Source organism: Thunnus maccoyii, chromosome 11 (assembly GCF_910596095.1).
Source record: "Thunnus maccoyii chromosome 11, fThuMac1.1, whole genome shotgun sequence".
NCBI classification, from domain to species: domain Eukaryota; kingdom Metazoa; phylum Chordata; class Actinopteri; order Scombriformes; family Scombridae; genus Thunnus; species Thunnus maccoyii.
This window is the reverse complement of record NC_056543.1, coordinates 21619999-21643456: the sequence shown is the minus strand read 5'-3', so window position 1 is coordinate 21643456 and position 23458 is coordinate 21619999. Positions and strand designations below refer to the sequence as shown.

Genomic DNA, 23458 nt, shown 5'->3' with positions numbered 1-23458 from the left:
GTTATTCCTCACACATCTATACCCCTATTGGTTATTGAACTATAAACAAAACACTATGCTGATTAGAGTTAACTGAGGTTTGTACACAGGTTATCTTGAGACCAGTCTGACTGTCTGCACAAAGCACAGTATACCTCCACCTGACCTTGGTTCCCATAGGAGACAGCCATCCTTATCAAGACAGCTGCATATCACAAATATTTCCCCCACACAAGGGATAATATTTTACAAACTAATGATGCTTTTTGTATTTAAGATCTTAATCTGAAAAGTAATGATAGCTGTTAAGTAAATGTAGTTATATGTAAAGTACAGTGGAAGTATGATATTTACTTCTGAAATGTAGAGGAATAATAGTGTAAAGTGGCATAAAATGGAAATAATGGACTTAGTTACCTTCCACCACTGCATATGATAATTTATTAGTCATAACACTGTTTTTTCTAATCAATTGTGAACAAGTTCACATCACAGCTCCATTATGTAAGTGAAAGTCTTTAGTAATAGTACTTTTTAGTATAATAGTTTTCACTGAGGCCTTAAGGTGTAAGCTGCATTTCAGTATTGTAGTTAATGGAGGTGGAGCTCATACTTTATATAGTACTGTTGAGTTGTTTAATAATGCATAATATTTAACAAACTGCGTATATTCAAGTAAAGTACAAGTACCATAAAATTGTACTTACATGCATCATGGATTAAATGTACTTTGTGAGTTTTCTGGGTGTGTAGTGGTGTAATCCACGTCCCAGTCTTTGCTACCTTGCTTACTCCAGCCTCTATGTTTCTGCAGAGCATCTTGTATGAACAATGTACACCTTGGGTGATTAGTGAAATACTCCATGGCCACAATGATTTAATGGTTCTCTTGGTCAGCGGTGGTGAAGGTACCTGGGATGTCAACACCCATGTGCTTCATCACCACCTCTACTGGGTGCTGCTGCAGGTGAGCATGTGAGTGCTGAGTTCGTCCCTTCTAGCAGTGCAGAAGTCACATTGATGATCCGTTCTGGTGACACCTCAGTCAGTACACCAGGGTCAAAGCCATATTCTCCCTTTTACTGTACTTCATTTAATTTCCTATTTTAAGTTTCCTTTTAGTTGTTTATTGATAATTCATTTAATTTTTGTCATTTTTCTTTCCACTGTATTTGATTTAGTTTTTTACTTTAACTTTCCTTTTGTATTTACTTTTCTTAAATTTATTTTTCATTTTTTAATTAATTTTTATGATTATTATTGTTTTCCTTAATTTGATTTATTTTAAGTTTGCTTTTGTTTTTACTTTTTTGTTGATTTTTTTTTTTTTTGCATTTTAGTATCTTTCCTTTCCATTGTATTTTAGTTTTTTACTTTTAACTTTCCTCTTATTTACAAGTTAGAAGTTACAATCTACAAGCTACAAGCACGAATTTTGACCCCTTTTTTTCTCAACAGCTGAATCTGATTGGTCAAACACACTGTTTCCTCAATCCCAGAAAGTGGTAGGCTCATTTCCAGGCTGAAATCCTGAGTTCTGGGTTCCTCTCCTCAGACACTCCAGCCTCCTCCAGGAGCTCATGATCCTCTCACTCAGACTTGAGCTCAAGGTTGAGTGAGAGCTGTGCGTTGAGCTGAGATTTCAGCTCCTCCACCTCTCTCCAAAGAGACTCCTCTCTATTACATCTCTGGTCAGATCCTTAATTCATTCCTTACATGACTGTCTAATAAACATTTGCTGCATCTGTTTTTTAAAACCTGATGGGAAATCTGATCATGTTTTGTTTTTAAAGTGCAGTAAGTAATTACACTAAATGATCCTAACTGTGGTAGACAGAATAATATCAGTATTGAAATAACCATCACAATCCCAGACACACTGCCATAGAGGTGAAGCAACATCATGTAAGAGATAAAAACAAAATTATTTATTATTTCAATCTGCCCTTTATATGGGGTGGTGGCACTAGAACCATCCTGATATTGTTTTGTTTAAATCTCAATAAAAATGATCATGTAGAAAGATCTTGACAAGAGAGTAGTGGTAGAAATTATAGTAGAAGAAGTAGAAGTAAGGACAGAAACTGGGATAATAAAGTAACAAAACCTGGATTACTGTGTCTAAAGACTACATCTATCTTTATGTGTAGTTTGGGAACAATAATTTGATGCTCTTAGTTTTATTCATCATCTCTGCAACACAGGTTCTTAAGGGACAACACTCAAAGGTTTTCAAAAATGTGGTGAGCAACCCGTAAAAGGCACACATTGGTTTATTTGTATACACTACATACTTAAAAAGGTTTTAAAAAGTCTTTGTTTAACCAAATGGAAGGCATATTAATCTAATAACACATTGGTCACTCGCTTAAAGATATTTTAAGTAGTGTGTTTTTGTCCATTTTCAGCCCTATTGCTAAAAAAGCATCTTTAACATGTCGTGGTAATGCAGTAGTTTGAATCCGGCTGGAATCAAACCAGGAACATACAGTATGAACAAATTACTTTGAACTGTCTATTTAGCATTGAGACAATGAAAACTATCCCATTGTTGATCTATATAAGAAGTAAAATGAGAGAATGTGAATATAACAACTTTGAGGTATGTAACTGAAGCATGACAGGGTCTCGGGACACACAGTTATAATTCCACCTTAAGACTTGAAGTTAAAACTTAAGCATTGGTGTTTGTGGAGTGTAGTCGGTCAGAAGAGACACCATCAGACCCTGAAAGAGAGGAAAGTTGTGCTGATTAGAACCAAGACAATCAAACTGGAGGCAGATAATATTCTGACAGGATCAGATCAAACCAGTTTCACTCACCATGATTGTCCACTTCCTGTTCTCAGCCTCAGGGAAGACAAGGGAGCGGGATGAGTAGAAAACCTCGTCATCCACCTCCTCCATTTTCCGGGGGAGACAATGCAGGAAGGTCCAGTCTGGTTTGGCCACACTTCCTGTCTGTAGTGAAACAACACCAAAACATAGAGTTAAGATCCAAATACAAGGAAAATAGAGACAATTTATAATCACTGCACATCCTCATTTTGATGTTTACTCTTTTCAAAATAGTTCACAATTCATTTTTGATCATTTTTTTTTAGATTATATTACCCTGTCAGTTTTGTGTATACTCTACATTTTAAGAGTTTAATTTCAAGCTTGCTTGGTAACTTATGTGCCAGATGAAGTCTGTAATTAGTGTTAGATTAGTTCACCATACAGTACAATACCATACAATTTGCAGAAGGTTAAATGCTGCAGTTTTGTTTACAGTAAGTGCATCATCCAGTCAGACAGGAGCATGATTGAGATACTGTTTTGAACTGACTTTATTTGCTTACTGTGTACAGTTGCCAAAAGGGACACATTTGTCAACAAACAGTGAACAAAGACAACTGTTACTGGCATGAGGTGGATGGCCCTTAATTATTTCTAACGCAAAAAGAGGTTCTAAAAGGTAGAAATTTAGGGTTGTGCTTCTAAACTATAGATAATATAATATTCTTATTTACCTTCATTGTAATCTGATAACCGTGGAAGTCTTTGAGCCTCTTTTTCTTCTCCTCCTCCTGTCCCATGCTGACCCAGGTGTCAGTGACCAAAACATTGCTGCCTTGAGCTGCCTCCATCGGGTCAGAGGTCAGAAGAAGCTGGGTACCATGCTGAAACATAATGAAATGTTATGACAGCATCTTTTGATCATAAATAAACTGACCACAAAACAATCGGAGGTGGTCTGTATATCATATTGATGAGGACCTCACCAGTTTAGAGAGTCTCTGTGCCTCTTGAATAACACTTGTTTCTGGCTCGTACCCCTGGGAATGAAGACAGTATTAACTTTGTTTCTGATTAGGATTAATGATGTACATTATCATGCACATGTTTTTGTATCCCTAAGCATCTCCTCTCACAAGAGGCCACTGGGGAAATGAGACGCTCAAGATTGACTGCTATAAAACATGAATCGTACGCCAAAAGAGATGTGAAAAGACAGCTAAAGGGGAAGTCAAATGTAAATGTAAAGAGGCAAACCTTAGGTGTAGCAACCTTAAGATGAACTCCCAGTTTGGCTGCAGTCATCATGAAGGAGTGGAGGACGTTGTTCCCATCTCCAATCCAGCTCACCGTCAGTCCACTAAGGGAACCATAATGCTCCTAGAAGACAGTTGCAGTTGCATTTAGACAGCACTATATCATTATCATTTATTGCATGAAAACTGCAGTAAATAGAGGGGGTTGCAGTACCTGTAAGGTGAGGAAGTCAGCCAGAATCTGTATCGGGTGGTAGAGGTCAGACAGGCCATTAATGATGGGGATGGAAGCCTCCTTATCCAGCTCCTCCAGCGTGGAGTGGCTGTACACTCGTGCCAAGACGATATCGCATAGTCCTGAGAGAACCCTGCAGTGGGAGTTTATGTAGAAGAGATTAGAAAGGTGGGCATGGACTCGAGGGGGCGGCTGTTATTTGTATACTGTGCCAGGTGGGAAAATCTGAATGGGAAACGCTGTCTTTTCCTCTCAATAATTACCACAGCAGTGAGAAACACTAGAAAACTGTTGTTACCCTGAGAAGCCCACTGGTGTGATGAAAACAGTACCAGTCAAAAGTCAAGTCTGGTGTGTCCAAACGTTTGACTGGTACTGTATGTGTAAAGGAGAGCTGTTTGCTTATTGGGGTTTACTTACTAAATGACTAAAAAGCGTGCACGTATACAACCGACATTAACCTTTTAAAAAATACTTGCATAGTTATAAAACTCACCTTGCTGTGTCTTTGCAACTCTCATTCACTCCCAGATGGATGTCCTGGGAGGTGAGGAAACAGGGGTGTCCACCCAGCAGAGCAAAGCCTGGAGTTATGATATTAAGGCAACTTTAGTTTCTCTTATGGCCAACTGATGCTTGAAAAATGTATAAATATTTTAAATGAATAAGCACAAAGACACATGTTGAGGGAGGGGGAGACACAGGAGGAATAACAGTTCAGGAGCTATTTTGTTCCAGGGATGCATCTTATCTGCCTTGTCAGCAGGTCCTTTTGTGTCCACATTAACAATGTGAACAATGTTTTACTGCTGAACACACTGATGAATGGGATCAGCCCAGTTAACAGTATGAGAGGAAACATTTATTTTAAATTGTTCTCATAATCTACACATCTATGTGAAGCTGACCGGTGCCTTTATAAAAATGTGTAGTATTCCGTCATTCATGGAGATGTCTAACTGAGCCACGTGGCATACACAAGTGCAGTTTTCTGAGATACAACTCGGACACCTGTTTCTGTGGACATTCTTGTTCTGGTGCTCCTCTTCTCAAATATCATAGCAATGGACTTTCCTTGTAGAAGAGGAAGATACTGGAATAGAAATGACGGTAACTTTCTTTAAATGACAAACTCAGAGGCTCCACAGTACAAATATGGACATTTAACACATGGATACTGCAGTAAACGTCAATTGTTAATGTTAGCTACCTGTTTTTCACGTTTGATCCGATGTTTCAGATCTCCTGACACCCACAAAAGCTTCTTGATTTCATCTGAGCTGAAGTCTTTCAGAGTAAGACAACTGCGGCCCTTTAAATTAACCGAACCAAAGGAAGCAGCTCCAGTTCTGAAAAAAAGCACGACAAAGTCATAATGCATGTCTTATTACAAGTAACGACTTGCAATGGCTATCAAAGCTTGACTGTCAGTAATGCTAACATAAAAAGTTATCTGGAGTTTCTTAACTTACCTAAACCCTTGCGCCTGAGTGTTATAAAAAGTTTTCAAACATTTGAAAACGGGACTGTTCGCGGTGAACAGTTTGGTTGACATTGCAGCCCTGGAGGTAAATTAAAGGGAGGCGTAATGTTGTGTGATTAATTCATCAGAGAGCGCAGCCTTCATTCACAGCTCAGACACAGATAACGTGCAGCCAGGGCATGGATACCAATGACGTCACCGCGTGACGACGTAGAGGGGCGTGGCTTCCAATCTGACCGCGATATTTGCATGAACGTATTATATTATGTATATTTATTTTAAATTAAACCAGCAGTGATCCAGAATTTGCGGATTGTTTTTTTGCTTGTAATGTGATAGACAATATTCATTTAAGATTGTTTCTGAGCAAAAATAAGCACACACAATACACTAAAACAACCTAAAATTACCTCAAGCAGGCTGAAAGAAATATTTAGTAGATTTCAGAAGAACCTTTGAATTTGAGATTTTATTTCATCACAAACAGTTCAAAACTACATAAAATGTAGGACACATGGCCACTAAAATGCAAGGATCGATGTGGAGTGTGGCAAAAATTAATTTGCGAAAACATTAACCATTAATCACCTCCCAACAATTAACACTTCAACACATAAACACACAAATACATAAATAAATAACTGGTAAAGTGTTTGACCTCAACTTCACCAAATATCTTTTTTAGAACCTCTACAAACTACAAAGGCAAAAACATGACACTCAAACATAAAACTTTCTTAGGTACTCTAAAATAATGCATCTGCTTAAAATTTAAAACTCTTTGGATACTCAAAATATCCACATATCCAGGTGCAAATTATCCTACAAAATTAATTTAGTCAAAAGTTAGTGAACAAATTAACAGTCCAGTAACAGAACAAATAACTCAGTGAGTGATATGACTGAGTGAATGGGTTTTGACTTGTGGTAAGGATTAGTCTAGTCTTGGGGTCTACAGTCGAACTTGGCAATCAGCATCATCTTAATGTTGTTTTCAGTCAGGTTCTTTCAGTGCTGTGTCAGCAGCATCATGTAGTGGGAGAAAAGTCTCTACATCCACTGAGGTAGTCGGGAGGTGGGGGCACAAAGCTGCTATCAAGGCTAGAGTGGGCATCCTGTCCTCCCTCGAGACCCACCACCACACAGAACTGACCTGCACAGTGTCACTCTTGTCCATGTGAATGTAGCGGCGCCATTCCTCAGCTGACACTTGGATTAGGGTAGGTATGGTCTGGACATAATCATCCATGTTCTTTCTAATCCCAGTCACCTTTGCTGGATCAAACACTGGAATGGATTTGAAGAGCTCCATGCAGGGATGCCTTTCCATCACAGCCTGCAGCTTTGCAGAACATTCAGCTATGGTCTGCTGGGAAAGCTGAGCAGGTAACCGTCAACCAGTACCCTCAGCTGCTCTCTAGTAGTCTCAGGACGCCGGTCTTCAGCACCTGCAGTGCTTCCATACTCAAACAATATATACAGGTCATCCAGCTCTCCATGGATGGTGGCAGAGGACAGTCTGGATGTGTCTTGTAGTTTGGTGAGGGTGGCCAAGATCTCAGTGCTGTGTTCAACAATGAAGATGGTCTGGGCTTTTAACATGTGTATTTTTTCCTCTAGGAGTGCTCTTAGGTCCCTGATATGGAAAGTCTTGTACTTGTTGAAAAATTGTTGAAGAGACTCCACAGGCTCCAGTTGATGCTTACTTAAATATATGAAGTTTATTGAAAATAAATATCTGACATCAGAGAAGCCTTTGGCACAGTATACACATGGATACAGTCGCACAAAAACACTTAGCACAAACAGGAAAATAATCACTTCTTATAGAGTTGCTCAGTTCACGCCACCAGGGAGGGGAGAAACAGGGACACCTGGTGTCAGAATGAACTCTGATTGGAAAATAATACGGCAGCTGTTGTTACCCATCCAAGGTTACCACCTTATCTCCCAGCCTGACGCTGTGAACCTAAAACATCTCTTGTACGAGACCTTGGAGGCCAGAGTCAGGCCCTGTAGATGAAATCATCACATTAAGGCTTTGATGAGCACATTCTGTGGTTTTAGAGAGGCAGGAAGCCAAAGTTTGATTCCTAGATTGTACTGAAAGTAAAGGAAAAAGGCAGATATTCACTATACATTTTACATACTATACATAACATTTACTGAAAAACATTTTGCTATTTGCTATAATGCTCTAATCTACACAGCTTGATAATGTTTCCCACAAATGTCATTAAAAACACATTGATTGTGTCTGGAATTGCAGATACCAACATTCGAAATGAATTCTAGGATACTTGGCTGTGTTGCTTGAGTATACTTCAGTGTGAACAGTCTGCTGGTAATGACATACTTACTCAATGATTAATTAGGCAGTATTAAGTGGCTAGTCAGACTCCTTATCTGTTCTGGACACACACAAACACACACACAGGGGTAGAGAGAAAAAGAAACTTGTCCATTACTTTTTCTGCTAATTTTTTATATGAAGGCATTCTAATATCTCTCAAAAAAGGCCACAAAACCTTATCTACACACACACACACACACACACACACACACACACACACACACACACACACCAAAAAGGCAATGATTTATAAATGTTTCCAAGACCAGGACCTAAATGCTAGCCTGACTTCAGCTGGCTAGCTTTGCCTCTATATGTAGAGAACTATAAGTATCATCTTGATGAGGATATTAGCCAGCTGTTAGCTGTTAGCTGGGCAGCTCATAAACACTATTTTAATTGGTAAATTGGTAACATTTTGAGTAGAATTTCAAATCTTAGCCAGCTAGTTAACAGAGGGATTATGCTTACCTATACAACTTGCTTTCCTGTTTTTATGCCTTAAGGACTTCAGATGCTCCAGCACGGTCTACCTCCTCAGGTGGTCCACTGAGGCAATTAACACCATTAATAAGACCAGGAAAGTCCTCATGTTGCACTCTGATGGATCCGCGATCTCTCGAAGAATATGCTGCGTGGAAATAATAATAACTTCTTAAATAACTTATTATTCTGCTTTGTATCTGTTAATTAAGATTCGTCACGCTGTCCAAGTAGATCTTAAAATCCCGGACCATGAGCAGTTCAGCAGTCCGCCCTTCCTCCGTCAGTCTTAGAGGAAGTGTGAAATCATTTCCAAGTCCAACACTGGTAGAAGCTGATGAAAGTCTATCACTTTTTTCAATATGTCGTCACTGAAATATTCTGTGTAACTACACAATGAGTAACACACAACAACACACAACTACACACATGACTAGAAACTGTGGATACTGCAGTGAGGGAAGAAGTATTGAGATTGTTTGCTTCAGTAAAAGCACTAATACAGCAATGTGAAAATACTCCAAGTAAAAGTCCTGTATGAAAAATGCTACTTAAAAAGTACAGAAGTATTAACAGCAAAAAGCCTTTAAAGTATTTTAGTAAAAGTAGTGATTTGGTCCCTCTGACTGATTTATTATTGTATATGACATCATTAGATTATTAATACTGAAGCATCAATGTGTAAACAGCATGTTACTGTTGTAGCTGCTGATGGTGGAGCTAGTTTCAACTACTTTATATACAGTTAGCTAGTTTAGTTCAGTGGTTCCCAACCAAGGGGTCGGGCACCTCCAAAGGGTCACCAGATAAATCTGAGGAGTCATGAGATGATTAGTGGGAAAGGAAAGAAGAGAAAACAAAGTTCTGATACACAAATCTGTTCTCAGTTTTTGGACTTTTTCTCTAATCTTTGATTTTTGGTGAAATATTGGATCATTTGAACATTTATTGAAATGAAACCATGTGAGAAGTTTAGAGGAAAAATCACTATATGGTGGAGCTGTTAACAACTCATAGACATCTGAAATGTGACCCCGACTACACACTGCTTTTTGTAAGACGTCAAAAGCCAAAAAGGTTGGAAACCACTGGTTTCATCTTTAACAATGTGTTGTATTTTAAAAGCTTGTTATATTATCCATTGTGACAAATCATCATCTGAAAAGTAACTAAAGCTGTCAAATAAATGTAGTGGATTAGAAAATACAATATTTCCCTCTGAAATGTAGTGGAGTGGAAGTATAAAGTAGTATCAAATGGAAATAGTAAGTTAAGTACAAGTACCTCAAAATTGTACTTAAGTACAGTACTTGAGTAAATGTACTTAGTTATTATATAGTTATTAGTCGGCTAAAATAATATTTTTAAGAAACATTTGATTATGTTTTTCTTTTAGTGTTTTTTATTATTGCCAATTAGGGCACCAGCATGCTGCTCTGTTCACTAAATACACTGAAGAGTGAAAACTAAGTTAGCTATATCAATATTTGTTATTTATAATTAACTAAGTAAAATCTATGTTCAGTCAATGACAGCTGACTGGCTTTAACTCGCCTCTTTACAAGGCCCTGCCCCTCTGTGACGCTTCTTGATTTACCCGTCAGTCAGCACCGAGCTTCACGGTGAGGAGGTGCGAGGGGAAAGCAGATGAGATGGGACAGACCGACATCAACATACCTGGTGAGAGCGTTTGTACACATAACTTTAGGCACTGTATAGCCAAAGCTTTATGAATGGTATACTCACCTGTACAGATTTCTACATACTGTATGTGTGTGTGTGCAGTAAACCTGTTGCTATTTCAGTCTTGCTGCTGCTACTTAAATCGCTTGAGATCTGACAACAGATTGTGTTGGGATTTAGCCGGCGTTAAGTCAGAGAGTAGTGAGTCACTGTCTTAACATCCTGCACATGGCAATAGTTTCATCAAGGTTGTCTAAAATCACCCATTTGTCATCAGAAACAGGAGCGCTCTTCACATTTGGAAAAAGCAGTTTTGCTGACAATGTGCCAAGTACATTCTGGGTGAAGAATGACCACCCACTGCACATATCATGTGGTGGAGAGCACACTGCTGTCATCACAGGTGCACACACCAAATGCATATTTTATTAATGAATACCATGTTTAACAATACATATTTGTGTAATTGTGTAGCCAAATCAAACTTGTAATCTCAGTAATGATTCTTATGTCTGCAGGAAAAGGGAGGCTGCTCATGTTTGGTGGTAACACATGGGGTCAGCTGGGGCTGGGGCTTAAGCCCGTTACCAGCAAACCTGCCTCTGTGAAAGGTAAGTTACTTTAAGTCAGGGCTGCAACTAACGATTATTTTTTCATTAATGATTAATTTGCCAGTTATTTTCTCAATTAATCCTCAATGTTTTATAAAATGTAAAAAAACAATGAAAAAGCCCAAACAGACATCTTCTAATCACTTGTTTTGTCTGGTAGACAGTTCACAACCCAAAGATATTAAATTTACTATCACATAAGACAAAGAAAAGCAGCAAATACTCACAAGAGAGAAGCTGAGACCAGAGAATATTTGGCAGCTTTGCTTGAAAACTGACAATTAAACAATTAAATTATAAAAATTGTTCTGTCAATCAACTAATCAGTTAATCAACTAATTGTTTCAGCTCTATTTTACAATTGACTGAAGAAGCATTAATTTAGGTGTTTTTAAGTTGTTTTAGTTTTTATAACGACTGTGTATTTCCCTTTTAGCCTTAAAGCCTGAGAAGGCGAAGCTTGTTGCTTGTGGGAGAGATCACACAATTGTCTGCACATGTAAGATATATGAAAGATTTTTCCATGGACACAGACCAGTAGCACCCAAAAATTAATTATTTTTGTATTTAATTCATGATTTGTATGTTTTTAGGGCAGGGTAGTGTGTATGGTGCTGGCAGTAACCAGGAGGGGCAGCTCGGCTTAGGCCACTGCAACAACACTACATCCTTTCAGATGCTGCATCCCTTCTGTGACCATGCACCAATCAAAATGCTTTCTGCTGGCTGCAACACCTCCGCTGCCTTAACAGGTTCGAAAAGTGACAAGTAATAATGGTTTAAGTGTTTTTGGTAGGCAAGATGATCTGGCCAAGGCCCGAACTGCATGTATGTGTGTATGTACCTCTGATTGTGTGCGTGTTTGTGTGTGTGTGTGTGTGTGTGTGTGTGTTTGTGTATGTGTGTGTTGGTAGAGGACGGGAGGCTGTTCATGTGGGGAGACAACTCTGTGGGTCAGATTGGTTTGGGGGACGAGACGTTTGCAGCAGAACCCAGAGAGGTGAATGTTGGGGAAGCGGTGACATGGGTGTCCTGCGGGTACCAGCACTCAGCGTTTGTCACAGGTGAAACACAGTTCATCCAAACACAGCTCACACTTGAGTGAACTAGTTTAATCAATCAAACAAGCTTTGATGAGGCAAATAATTTTTCTATCTGTAAAAGTTCTTTTAGTTTGAGCTTTGCTGACGTGGTCATTTGATCAGATTTGATTGTAAATGATATGTTGGCTTTGTCCCAGTGGATGGAGACCTCTATACGTTTGGTGAGAGTGCGAACGGAAGGCTTGGTCTCCAGATGGGACAACTGGCCAATCACAGAGTCCCTCAGCGGGTGCAGGGCATCCTCAGACGTGTCACTCAGGTGTGCTGTGGAGGGGAGCACACTGTGGCACTCACAGGTATCAGTATTATTGGACAGTACTTACACTGAGTGTCCACTGACACCTCTAATTATGATTAATATACAGTATATAAGAAACACAAATATTTAACTTCCTAGCCTAGTAATGAGCATAATCTGTTTTACTGTCTGTTCTTGCTGTGTAAGAGGAGAACGTGTTCACATTTGGCCGGGGTCAGCACGGTCAGCTGGGCCATGGAACATTTCTGTTTGAAGCTGATTTGCCAAAACCACTGGAGCACATTTGTAACAGTGGCATCAAGCACATCAGCTGCGGAGAAAACCACACTGCTGTGATCACAAGTAAGCAGTCTTTTAACCTCTCTCTAGTCACTATGATAGTGTTAAATATTAATTTCCATTGTCTCTTCTTGCACAAAGCTCCTGAATTAGTTGCAATAATGTATTTTTCATGGATTGAATTCTGATTTACTTTCTGATCTTGAAACACTGATCCACCTAGTCTGCCTTGTTACTTAATCAGCATTTCAACCCCAATTTACAGTGCAGTTAAATAGTTGTATGATTATTACACCTGAGTAGTGCAACAGACCTTAAATATAATCTTCAAACTTGAATGCATTTTTTCCTCTTCTACAGATAGTGGGCTGCTTTACACTTTTGGCGATGGTCGCCATGGAAAACTGGGGTTAGGGGAGGAGAACTTCATCAACCAGTTCAGCCCGACACCTTGCACACGTTTTCTCAAGTACAGCGTACAATTCGTAAGTATGAAGGGCTGCAGTGGTGGATTAGATAGTAGAGCAGATCTTCTACCAAACAACAGGGTCCCTATCTCCACCTATGTGCATGTTGAAGTGTTCTTGAGCAAGACAATGAACCCTCAAATACTGGTTTCAAACTGGTCTAAAATGTTATGTAAATGAAAGTAAAGAGTGGCTGAGTACAGTGATTGTGAGTCACTAAGCTAAGTACACAGTTCACAGTTGTAAACAGTCCATGTGTCCTCTTGTGTTTAGGTGTCCTGTGGGGGAAACCACATGCTGGTACTGGCTGTACCCAGACCACCAGAGAGCCCAGAAGTGGCACCAGAGATGGATGTCCCAATCACTGAGAATATTATGGAGTCAAATTGCACAGAAATTCTCCAACTAGACCCTTTGTATGATCCTACTCCAGTAGTTACAACCCCACACGGGGCCCCAGCTGCTCGAGCCCGCCACAGAGAAAAAGTAAGATGATGTTTGAGATGATTGTAGTCATGTTTTAAATCCAGCAGGGAGCAGTGTTGCACCAGATTGTAGCTCTGCTGCAGTGCCACTGAGTGCCTGTCTGGGGGAGCTCTGTAGATGAGTTTCAAACCTGACTCAGTAATGCTTTTTCTGTTTTTCCTCTCTGTCTTTCAGGAAAGTTCTGTCGAGCTGTTTGGGGAGATGTTCGACAACCTCCCTCGTCTCAGTGCAGGCTTCCTCAACACCTCTTGGCAGAAATCCAGAAATATCCTTAACCCTAAACATCCTTCAAACGATTCGACTAATTCGTCATCATCCCCCAAATCTCAATCAGAAGTAACACCAAGCCCACCGATCTCCCCCAGATCTCCGTCCAAATCCCCTCTGAGTCCAGTGTTATCCTTTAAGCCATCAAGCCCAGATTCTCAGTCATCATGCACGCCTCAGAATAAAACCTCTTCCACCACCCCCTCTAAGTCTAAATCCAAAGAGGTGCCTTCTCCCTTATTGTCACCTAAGTCTGTAACTAAACGTAACCCTAACATCCCGGTATCCCCTAAAAGGACTGCAAGAAAAAAACTAAGTGACAAAACGCAGTCTCCTCTACCACCTAAAGAACCCTGCAGCCCCAATAGACCCCCTAGTCATGTTTCCAATAAGCATCTCAGTGAGGAAGAGCATCCTGCTTCGCCACAAACAGGTATTTTAAACATATAATTTTAGCAGCTTTCTGTTTTTGAGCTGAGGTTGATCTTGCACTCCCATAAAAATATAAAAATAGGTGCTGTAGTGTACAGCAGTTTAACTATACTGTGTCTTTTGTTTCAGATGGAGAATCTGAAAGAAAAATGGTCATAGAAGATGTGGAGGAGAATACCTCTGAGAACTGTGACTTTTTGCCAAATATGGTGAGATCAGTGTATTTTTTAAATAGCCCATTGTGCTATGGTTCAACTTTAAACACATAATTTTGTCCAAAGCCTGTAGAACATTATTTTGCTCTTGAGACTCCTTGGTTTTGGTCTACATTATGAGCACTCCAGGGCAGGAAGCAGCGACTTTGAACGCTCACTGACTTTTCCAGGAAATGTGCATAGCTCAGCATACATTCGGTATCCATGTGGGTGTGTGTTCTTACAAGCATGTGTGTATATGCCTGTGGAGGCATTTTCCACTTGGTGTAACACGAAGGCAAAATGTTTACTCATCGAGTTTAATTGAATCTGGTCTTTTGGTGTCTTATTTCTGTACCATCTGAATTTGCTTTTTTTCGACCAGGAATGTGTGTAGTGAATCTCCTCAAAGCAGATTCAGAGATTAGGATCTTGCCAATACACAAATCTGTTTGGGCTTCAGGCTCAGATACACACACACACACACGCACACAAAACATACAATTTCTTAGAAAAACTGGCAGGAATCTTGCCACATCTCATCAGTGTTTCCACAGCTAGTGATGAAGCAAGCTGTGAAAGAGTCACCAACAATGTTGTGTGTCGCAGTGCAACATGTGGTGCGCAGTAACCCGTTTCAGTCTTAGTTGTAGTGTTAAATAGGCTCATGTCTGTTTTTGCATCTACGTGTTTGCTCATACACATACAGGATTTAAAGTGAGACAGAGAATATTACTTTGAATAGTCACTAAATGATTGTTTACGAGCTAAAAATTTCATCATTTTAAGAATCATACATAAGAATCTTTATGATTGTTAAACCTTCACTGAAGCATCAGAAACTCTGCCGTGACCGTGATTAAATGAAGCTGTTTAACATCACACCTCACTGACCCCTAATTAACCACCTTCTGTTTATCTCCAGCACAGATGGAAAAATCAGGATTCCCGTTCTTTTCTCAATCATCTCCATGGTTTTCTCTACCTCTGCGCCCACTTCTGTATTTAAACCTGATGACAGATTTGTTGATTATGTGTGTACATAACATATTGGCTATGAATGATATTCTTGGTGTTATCATTCAAACCTACTCTTACTGCAGAGAAACAGAGAAGAAAAGATTAAATTGTACTGTACAAAAATATATTGGTACATGTGCAGAAGATGATAGACAGATGATATCCAAAACATACACTGGCATTAATATTGTACACTGTATTCAAAAGATCTTTTTAAACATTTTTAATGAATGACATATACTGTACACCTAGAAAAAATGAATGAAACCTGTCTCCAGACAAACTGGTTCTGATTCTGCTCATGTAGGTAAACATTATTTTTGCTCCAGGGTTATTGACCAAGAAACCACTTTCTTAAACTAGAGATGACATTTGGCAATAAAATAAACATAAAACACCACAATTACATATCCAGTCATATTGATTGCAGGTCTGCTGCTATATTTATACATTTTTATTTTTTTAAACACAGTATTAACAGCATATGACATTTCTCTGCCTGATTCTATTTTTATTTTTTTATTACTATATATTATTTTTTAAAAATGTTTTTATATATTTTTTATATTTTACAAAAAACTTTTCTCTGTGATTCATTACAGGAAAAGAAAAAGGGCAGAGCTCTTAGAAGAGCTGTGAAAGAGGCAGAGGACTTTGCTGAACAGCTTTTCTCCAATGGGAAGGCAGAACAAAACCCTCACAAGGCCTTATCCACAGAGCCCCTGAAAGGCTCCAGCTCCTTAAAGAAAGAAGTGTCTCTGCTAAAGAACATTAGAAAAAACTCCAAACAGACATCTAAAGGCAAAGAAAACATCACCAAACACGCCAATACAATCAAAACTCAAGGAGACAGACAAACTCAAAAACTCTCTCAAGAGCTCTCTCCTTTTAAATCTGGTACATCAAAACAAAGCAAGTCGTCAGAATTGAGCTCAAAGACTCCACAATCTGTCTGGAGGACACTGACTGAGCCACAACAGAGACTGTCTGAGGTGAAAGGAAATGCCAGGAGAAATAGAAATTTAAAAGAAACTTCTGTGAATCGAGACGACGTGAAAGCTAGCTCCTTTAATGATGACTTGAAAAAGACAACAGGCTCACAGAAAAAGGAGAAAAGAAAATCACCAGCTTTAGACAAGACATCCCCTGTTATTGAGGTCACTACAGGAAATGATATGACCAGCATGTCTGTCAAAAGTGGAAATATGTCATCTGTAGAAAATGCTGCAGAGGAAGAGAGCAATCATGCAGAAATCCAGAATAAAACCGCGGATGTCAAACCTGTTAAAATGGAGGTGCAACAGGAGACACAGCAGGTCAAATCGACTCCAACAAAAGATCTGCACAAGGTTAAATCTAAAGGTCAAAGTAAAGCGCAGGATGTTAAATCACCACCAGTGAAAAAAGAAACCACTCCTTTCACCACACCTGTTCAGGCTAAATCTAAGAAATCTCTTGGTGTAAAATCTACACCTGTGAAAGTTAAAGGGAAACCTCAAGAGGTCAAATCCACACCAGTCAAAACTCCAGTTAAAAGTAGAAGCAAAGGGAAGGGTGCAGAAAATGAGTTAAACTTTGCCAAGAACACAGCTCAAAAAATTAAAGATAAACCTGTTGATAAGCAGAAGTTGCCCGATGATGACAGCGCTAATCTAACTGAGAAAAAGAAGGTAAAAGAATCTAAACTGAAGGCAAAAACAAAGCCAGGAGAAGGAGAAGGAGAGAAAATCAAAGGTGAAGATGAAGCTGATGAAGACACTAAAGATAATACTAGGGCCAAGCCGAAGAGTAATCTCCGTGGAGGCTCCAGCCAGCTGTTATCACAGCAGGATGCACCTACCGAAGTGATCTCTACCCCCATCTCCTCACAGAACCCTGCGAGAACAGAGGTGATTTCCGTCAGTGATGCCAAATCCCTTCAAGGCTTTGAACCTGTTGATAGAGATCTGCTTGTTTCTGAAAGAGACAGAGATGATATTCAGTGCCTGACAGAAGAAAAACCAAGGTGGGGCGAAATTCTCAGTGATGCAGCCTCTGTTCTTCCTGCTGTAGGGATGGCAGGTGCAGCGATAGATGTCATTAGTGAAGCGTTGACAAGTGTGAGGGGTTTTCACTCTGAGAGTGACACAGTTACCTCTACACCACCTAAAACATCTAGCCGAGCGAACCAGTTCACAAAGCAGACTGCAATTATGCAGCCGTCATTCTCCTCGACATTGTCACATTTGTCTTCAGTGGAAGGATCAAATGTAATAGAAGAAAGCAACAGCAAAGATACAGAGTCAGGAAATGTAGTCAAAGAAGAAGAAAGTTATTGTACCACTCATGATCAGTCAGAGCGGGAGGCGATGAAAAGTGACACATCTGAGCAGATTGAAGGTGAAGACGTTTCACAAGCAGAGGTGCAAAAGAGCAGCACAAACACAGAAACTTCCCAACAAGAACATGAAGAAGAGGAGGATGAAGATGACACAACCTATAAGGCTTCTGAAGAGGATGAGGATAATGAGGGAGAAGAAACAGACACTGAGGATGAGGAGCAGAAAGAAGATGAAGAGGGAGAAAGTGGAAGCGATGTGGAGGACAAAGAAAAGGAGGAGGAAAGTGAAAGGAGTGATGTCACAGAGGCTGAAGAGGAGAGCGGCTCTGGGGAGGGCGAAGAGGAGCAAGACGATGCAACTGAGGAGGGAGAAGAGGCGGAAACAGGATCCAGCAATGATGAAGAGGTTGAAGTAAGCGATAAGAGTGATGCTACAGAAACTGAAGGGGAGGAAGAAGAGGGAGAAGAAAGCAGCGAGGAATCTGAAGCAGCGGAGAAGGAGGAAAGTGGAAGTGAAGAGGAGTCCAGTGAGGAAGACAATAAAGAGGAAGAAGAGGAAAGTGAGGCGAGTGATGGTGAAGAAGATGAAAGTGGCGAAGAGTCAGGAAGTGCGGCTAGCAGCAAGAGCGAAGAGTCTAAATTGGAAGAGGAGGAGGAGGAGGAGGGAAGTGACGCTGCAGAGTCTGATTCTGCAAAGAGTGAAGAAGAAGAAAATGATGATGATGTTGATGAAGAAGGTGAAACTGAAGAGGAAAGAGATGATGAAGATTCCACTGAAAGTGAGGATGAGGAGAAAGACTCAGAGGATGAAGGGACAGATGAGAATGAAGAAGAGGATGATGATGATGATGATGATGACGATGATCAGAAACAGGATGAAGTGAGTGTTGAAAATGAGGAGGAAGACAGTGAGGCTGTTGGAGAAGAGGAAGAGGGCGAGGAAGATGAGGAAGAGGCATCTGTAGATGAGAGGAGTGAGAAAGAGGCTGAGGAGGAAGAGGAAGGGGGTGAGGAGGAGGAAAATGAGGGGCAAGAGGAGGAGGAAGAGGATGAGGGAGGGCCTGAGGAAGAGACGGCAGAGGAGGAGGAAGAAGAAGAGGGTGAGGAAGAGGAAGATGAGGGAAATGAGGAGGGTACAGAGAAGGAAGAAGAGACAGCAGAGGACGAGGAAGATGAGGGTGAGGGAGAGGAAGATGAGGGAAAGGAGGAGGGAACAGAGGAGGAGGAAGAGATGGCAGAGGAAGAGGAAGAAGGAGAGGGTGAGGAGGAGGAAGAAGAGGGTGAGGAAGATGAGGAAAAGGAAGAGGGTACAGGGAAGGAGGAAGAGACAGCAGAAGAGGAGGAGGAGGAAGAAGAGGGTGAGGAAGAGGAAGATGAGGGAACAGAGGAGGGTACAGAGAAGGAGGAAGAGACGGCAGAGGAGGAGGAGGAGGAAGAGGGTGAGGAAGAGGAAGATGAGGGAACAGAGGAGGGTACAGGGAAGGAGGAAGAGACAGCAGAGGAGGAGGAAGAAGGAGAGGGTGAGGAGGAGGAAGAAGAGGGTGAGGAAGAGGTTGCAGAGGAGGAAGGAGAAGAGGAAGAGAGTGAAGGTGCGGAGGAAGGAATAAAAGGAAAAGATAAAGGCATGGAAGCTAAAGAAAAGGTCATGGTAGAGACAGAAGAGGAGGAGGAGGAAGAAGAGGAGGGTGAGGAAGAGGAAGATGAAGAAGAGAATGACACGCAAATTAAACAGAAAACAGAGACAAGACTCAAGAAAAGTAAGAGAGAAGAGGAGAGTGAGGAAGGTGAGGAAGAAGCTAACAAAGGGGGAGAAGAAGCAAGTGAAGAGGAGGAAGAGGAGGGTGAAGAAGAGGAGGGAGAGGAAGAGAGTGAGGACAAGGGAAACGCTGCAAAGCTGGCTGAAGAGGAACAGGAAAGTGAGGAAGAGGAGGAAGATGAGAATGAAAAAGAGGGAAATCCAAAAGTGGGGGAGGAAGAGGAGGAGGAGGAGGAAGGAGATGAGGAAGGAGAAGAAGAAGATGATGAAGAGGCAGGAGAGGAGGAAGAAGAGGAAGAGGAGGAGGAAGAAGAAAAGGAAAAGGTAAAATCGGCAAAAGCAAAAGAAGAAGACAAATCGCCTCCTAAATCTGCTCCTCCAGACAGGAAGGAGAGAGAAACGCCCAAACCAGCGCCGAGGACGAAGCAGAGAGCAGCAGGGGAGACGAAACCTGACGACCCTCAACAGTTCTGGAACGACGTGCTGCCGCAGTACCTCGACCTGCAATGACATCATCAAACGCCGTCCCTCAGCTGAAAGAACACACAGACTCGTACCAACCAATCAGCTGCCAGAGTGTCGGTAAACGTTTTATATGTATTTATTGTCAAAAAACAAGTCAAATTCCAGGAAGAGACCAGTTAGTTAGTCTGACATCCTGACTGCCTCTTGAAAAATACGTCACAGATATGTCGTTTAACTTTTAAAGGGGACATATCGTGCTTTTTGTGATTTTCTGTCATTTATATACTGTTATAATGTCGGATGTTTATGTTAAACATGGTCAAAGTTCCAAAACTTGTGTTGAACGTATTTAAAATGCCGCCTTCAAGTCAAAAGTCAGGGCTCAACCTGCTCTGAACGATTTGATTGCAAAGTTACCTCTACTTCCTCCTCACGATGACACGCAACAAACGGGCGTCTGTTCCATAGTCTTTGTTGTTATGGTTGTTAATGTTGTTCGTGTTGTCCAATCGCATTTTTTGGATCGGATTTGTGTGAATTTGAAGTGAAGTGAAATCCTACGACTATTGTTTGTAAGTCTGTCGAGGGACAGGAGCTGACCAATCAGAACAGAGTGGGCTCAACAGAGGGGGGCCTTAAAGAGACAGGAGCTAAATAAAAAGGCCTGTTTCAGACAGAGGCTGAACTGAGGGGCTGTGTAAAGAGTCAGTATAAGATAAATAAGGAGTTTTTTAAACTGTAAATCATGCAAAGATATTCCAGTAAAGCCCCAGAATATGATATGATATGAATATAGATCTGAAAATGTGCATCTTATGTCCACTTTAAAAGTCTCAGTAATTGACAGGGATTGACTCAAAATAAAATACAGTGCCCACGTTCATGGTAACGAAGCAACATGTCACCCAGTGCAGCGATGTGGCTCATTGATGTGCTCTTAGTCATTTTTAGATAATGATGCAGGTCTGTGGAACAGATGAATAAATTATATCCAGCTTTAGCTACACTTGTTAGTTGGATCAAAAAATGATTTGGGCATTTCATGGGATTTGTTGAAAAAATATGTTGAAAATATGAAATATTATCAGACTTATCTTTTAAAAATGTAAATGTGAGTCAAACTAAAGTGTAACAGTTGGTAATACTGGACACATACTGGTCTTTTTTTTAAAGGTACCAACTACGGAACTGGTGCAATAATTTACTGACTATTGACATGGAAGGGGATTCTGTGCCAGTAGTCCACAGGCCGTCGGTCCAGACTGGTTTTCCGTGCTGATAGTAGATTGTTCTATTGGTACGTAAACACAGTTTTAACAGGAGGGGGACATTATTTTAGGGGGGAACAGACTTCGAGCATTTTAGTGCTGTTAAACGGGGCATTCTTGCTGGATATTTTTTATCATCACATCGGGCATTTTAGTGCTGTTAATGGGACATTTTTACCTAATTTTACTGTTTTAACCCAAACCTTGATCTTTCCCTAATCCTAACCAAGTGCTTTTTGTGCCTAAACCCAACTATTTTAACCAAAACCATGGGAAGGATTGGCATATCACCTGCGAGCAAAAACATTTCTCTATTTTAAAACAATTTGAATTTGATCACGTGATCTTGTGCAATCAATACCAATGTGCATGTTTATTAACCCCGTACAAACAATAAATGTACCACTGACACGGAGGAATTTGTACCATTAGCCACTTCCTTTTTTAAAACATTAAAACTGACTGAAAACATTACAACTTTTTGATATAAAAGTCTGTATAAGTTTTTAAGGCTAATTGTGTATTTTATTCTTTGTGTTCTCATAAATGTTTATTTGTATTGCTGAGTGTGTGCCTTGTTTCTGAGTGGATATTGTTAAATTATTGTCTATGAATAAGATGATATGTTTTGATTTAAATGTTCAGATTGTACATACAGACAGGTGATAAATTAAAGGATAAACTGGTACAGGTCTGAATGCTTGACCCCTTCAGTGAGGGGATCTGGGGGGCATTTTTCTGACATGGTTTGGGTCCACTTGTCCCCTTAGAGGGAAAGGTCACCTCAAATCAATACAAAGTTATTCCGAGTGATCACCTTTATCCTATGATGAAACATTTCTATCCTGATGGGAGTGGTCTCTTCCAGGATGACAATGTCCCAATTCATAGAGCACAAGGGGTCACTGAATGGTTTGATGAGTATGAAAATTATGTGAATCATATGCTATGACCTTCACAGTCACCAGATCTCAACCCAATTGAACACCTGTGGGAGGTTTTGGACTAGACAGCGCTCTCCACCACCATCAACAAAACACCAAATGAGGGAATATCTTTTTGAAGAATGGTGCTCATCCCTCCAGTATTTTCAGAGACTTGTAGAATCAATGCCAAGGCACACTGAAGGTGTTCTGGCAGCACATGGTGGCCCAACACCTTACTAAGAAAATTTATGTTGTTTTTTTCTTTAATTTGTCACCCACCTGTAAATTAAAAAACACTTATCTTTCTACATACTTTTCACTACTTTCATGGTGAGAAAACTCCTGCAGTAATTACACACTGTGTCAGTGCAGTGAATGTTTGGTTAGGAGGGAGGTATTTAGGTGGATTAGGAACAATGCTTTTAAATGTTTAAACATAGGGAATTATTCAAAATATACACAAAGAGAACACCTGCAGAGTGTAAATCTGTGTAAACAACAGGTAAACACAACAAAACAAAACACAGAGACAATCTTAATCCAAAATCATTGGCTGTAACACCACATCAGAGTGGCAGACCTCTCCCTCAGAGCCAGGAGTGCAATGATGGAGTCAGTTAACCGTTTCTTCACCTGACCTGAGTGAGAGGGACATTTCTGTCCGAACAGGCGTAACAGTTGGCTGAACCCACATGTAATTACAGATCAGGAGATCCTCTCGCAGTTACTGCACCACACACCTCCCCTTCCTGTTTCCTGACAAGACAAGGAACACTTCAACATGTTCATGTGTGGACTCGCCCCCTCACAGGCTACACAGGGTCTATTTAACCAACCTCTTGCTTGTGGAGGAGAAAATTAAACACTGATTAGTCTTTCAACACTTCTGTACTTTCACCCGGCTCTCCCGCTGTGTGTTTGTGTATGTGGGCACCTCTTATGAAACAGAGTAATAATCCGCTGTAGAAAGCCTCTATATAATTATCAAGCCGGAATAAATCTAATATGCTAAAAAAAACAACAACTATAAAATACTACTCCTGCAATACCTCTCCCACTACTATTGGAGAAACATGCAGTTTTGCTTACAGTATGGTCACTATACATTTAACCAGAAAAGCCTTGGTAGGAAAAAACTCATCCAACTTCCTGTTAGATATTCACATCATTAGCAAACAGTAAAACTGAGTAAACTTGTGCACCAATGTGATGTTGGAGCTTTTCAGTGGTGATGGTGGTGTGTTTGTGTAAAGCAGAAGAGAAAGAGATATTGAACAGCTTCTGTAACATACAGTAATGACTAGTCGTAAAGAGCGAGTGGAGCTCTCTAATTAGGGCAATCGTCTTGTTAA

At 40.4% G+C, this 23458-nt stretch overlaps 2 protein-coding genes across 2 annotated transcripts; one reads left to right on the top strand and one right to left on the bottom strand.

Moving 5' to 3' along the window:
• Nucleotides 1-2234: 2234 nt before the first annotated feature.
• Nucleotides 2235-5929, bottom strand: otc (ornithine transcarbamylase). The gene is made up of 10 exons (XM_042427163.1): nucleotides 5724-5929; nucleotides 5462-5600; nucleotides 5263-5344; nucleotides 4748-4835; nucleotides 4231-4384; nucleotides 4018-4140; nucleotides 3747-3800; nucleotides 3495-3644; nucleotides 2803-2940; nucleotides 2235-2706 (listed from the first exon to the last, which is right to left on the bottom strand). Exons 1-10 carry the CDS (start codon nucleotides 5804-5806, stop codon nucleotides 2647-2649), a joined length of 1071 nt encoding a protein of 356 aa, XP_042283097.1. The 5' UTR covers nucleotides 5807-5929; the 3' UTR covers nucleotides 2235-2646.
• A 4189-nt stretch (nucleotides 5930-10118) lies between these two features.
• Nucleotides 10119-20567, top strand: rpgra (retinitis pigmentosa GTPase regulator a). The gene is made up of 15 exons (XM_042426473.1): nucleotides 10119-10250; nucleotides 10531-10656; nucleotides 10772-10864; nucleotides 11301-11363; nucleotides 11458-11616; nucleotides 11779-11928; nucleotides 12105-12263; nucleotides 12413-12568; nucleotides 12866-12990; nucleotides 13246-13458; nucleotides 13633-14158; nucleotides 14287-14366; nucleotides 15974-19466; nucleotides 19509-19559; nucleotides 19704-20567. The coding sequence occupies exons 1-15, from the start codon at nucleotides 10223-10225 to the stop codon at nucleotides 19955-19957; spliced, it is 5676 nt and encodes a 1891-aa protein (XP_042282407.1). The 5' UTR covers nucleotides 10119-10222; the 3' UTR covers nucleotides 19958-20567.
• The last annotated feature ends 2891 nt before the right edge of the window (nucleotides 20568-23458 follow it).

What these genes read in the sequence shown, in the direction of transcription:
- otc (XM_042427163.1), bottom strand. Translation starts at nt 5,806, where the DNA reads ATGTCAACCAAACTGTTCACCGCGAACAGTCCCGTTTTCAAATGTTTG. An exon ending in GGATCAAACGTGAAAAACAG is followed by an intron (nt 5,345 to 5,461) that starts GTAGCTAACATT and finishes TTTCTATTCCAG; the next exon opens with TATCTTCCTCTTCTACAAGG. An exon ending in CTGACTTCCTCACCTTACAG is followed by an intron (nt 4,141 to 4,230) that starts GTACTGCAACCC and finishes ACTGTCTTCTAG; the next exon opens with GAGCATTATGGTTCCCTTAG.
- rpgra (XM_042426473.1), top strand. Translation starts at nt 10,223, where the DNA reads ATGGGACAGACCGACATCAACATACCTG. An exon ending in GACCGACATCAACATACCTG is followed by an intron (nt 10,251 to 10,530) that starts GTGAGAGCGTTT and finishes ATTTGTCATCAG; the next exon opens with AAACAGGAGCGCTCTTCACA. An exon ending in TCACACAATTGTCTGCACAT is followed by an intron (nt 11,364 to 11,457) that starts GTAAGATATATG and finishes GTATGTTTTTAG; the next exon opens with GGCAGGGTAGTGTGTATGGT.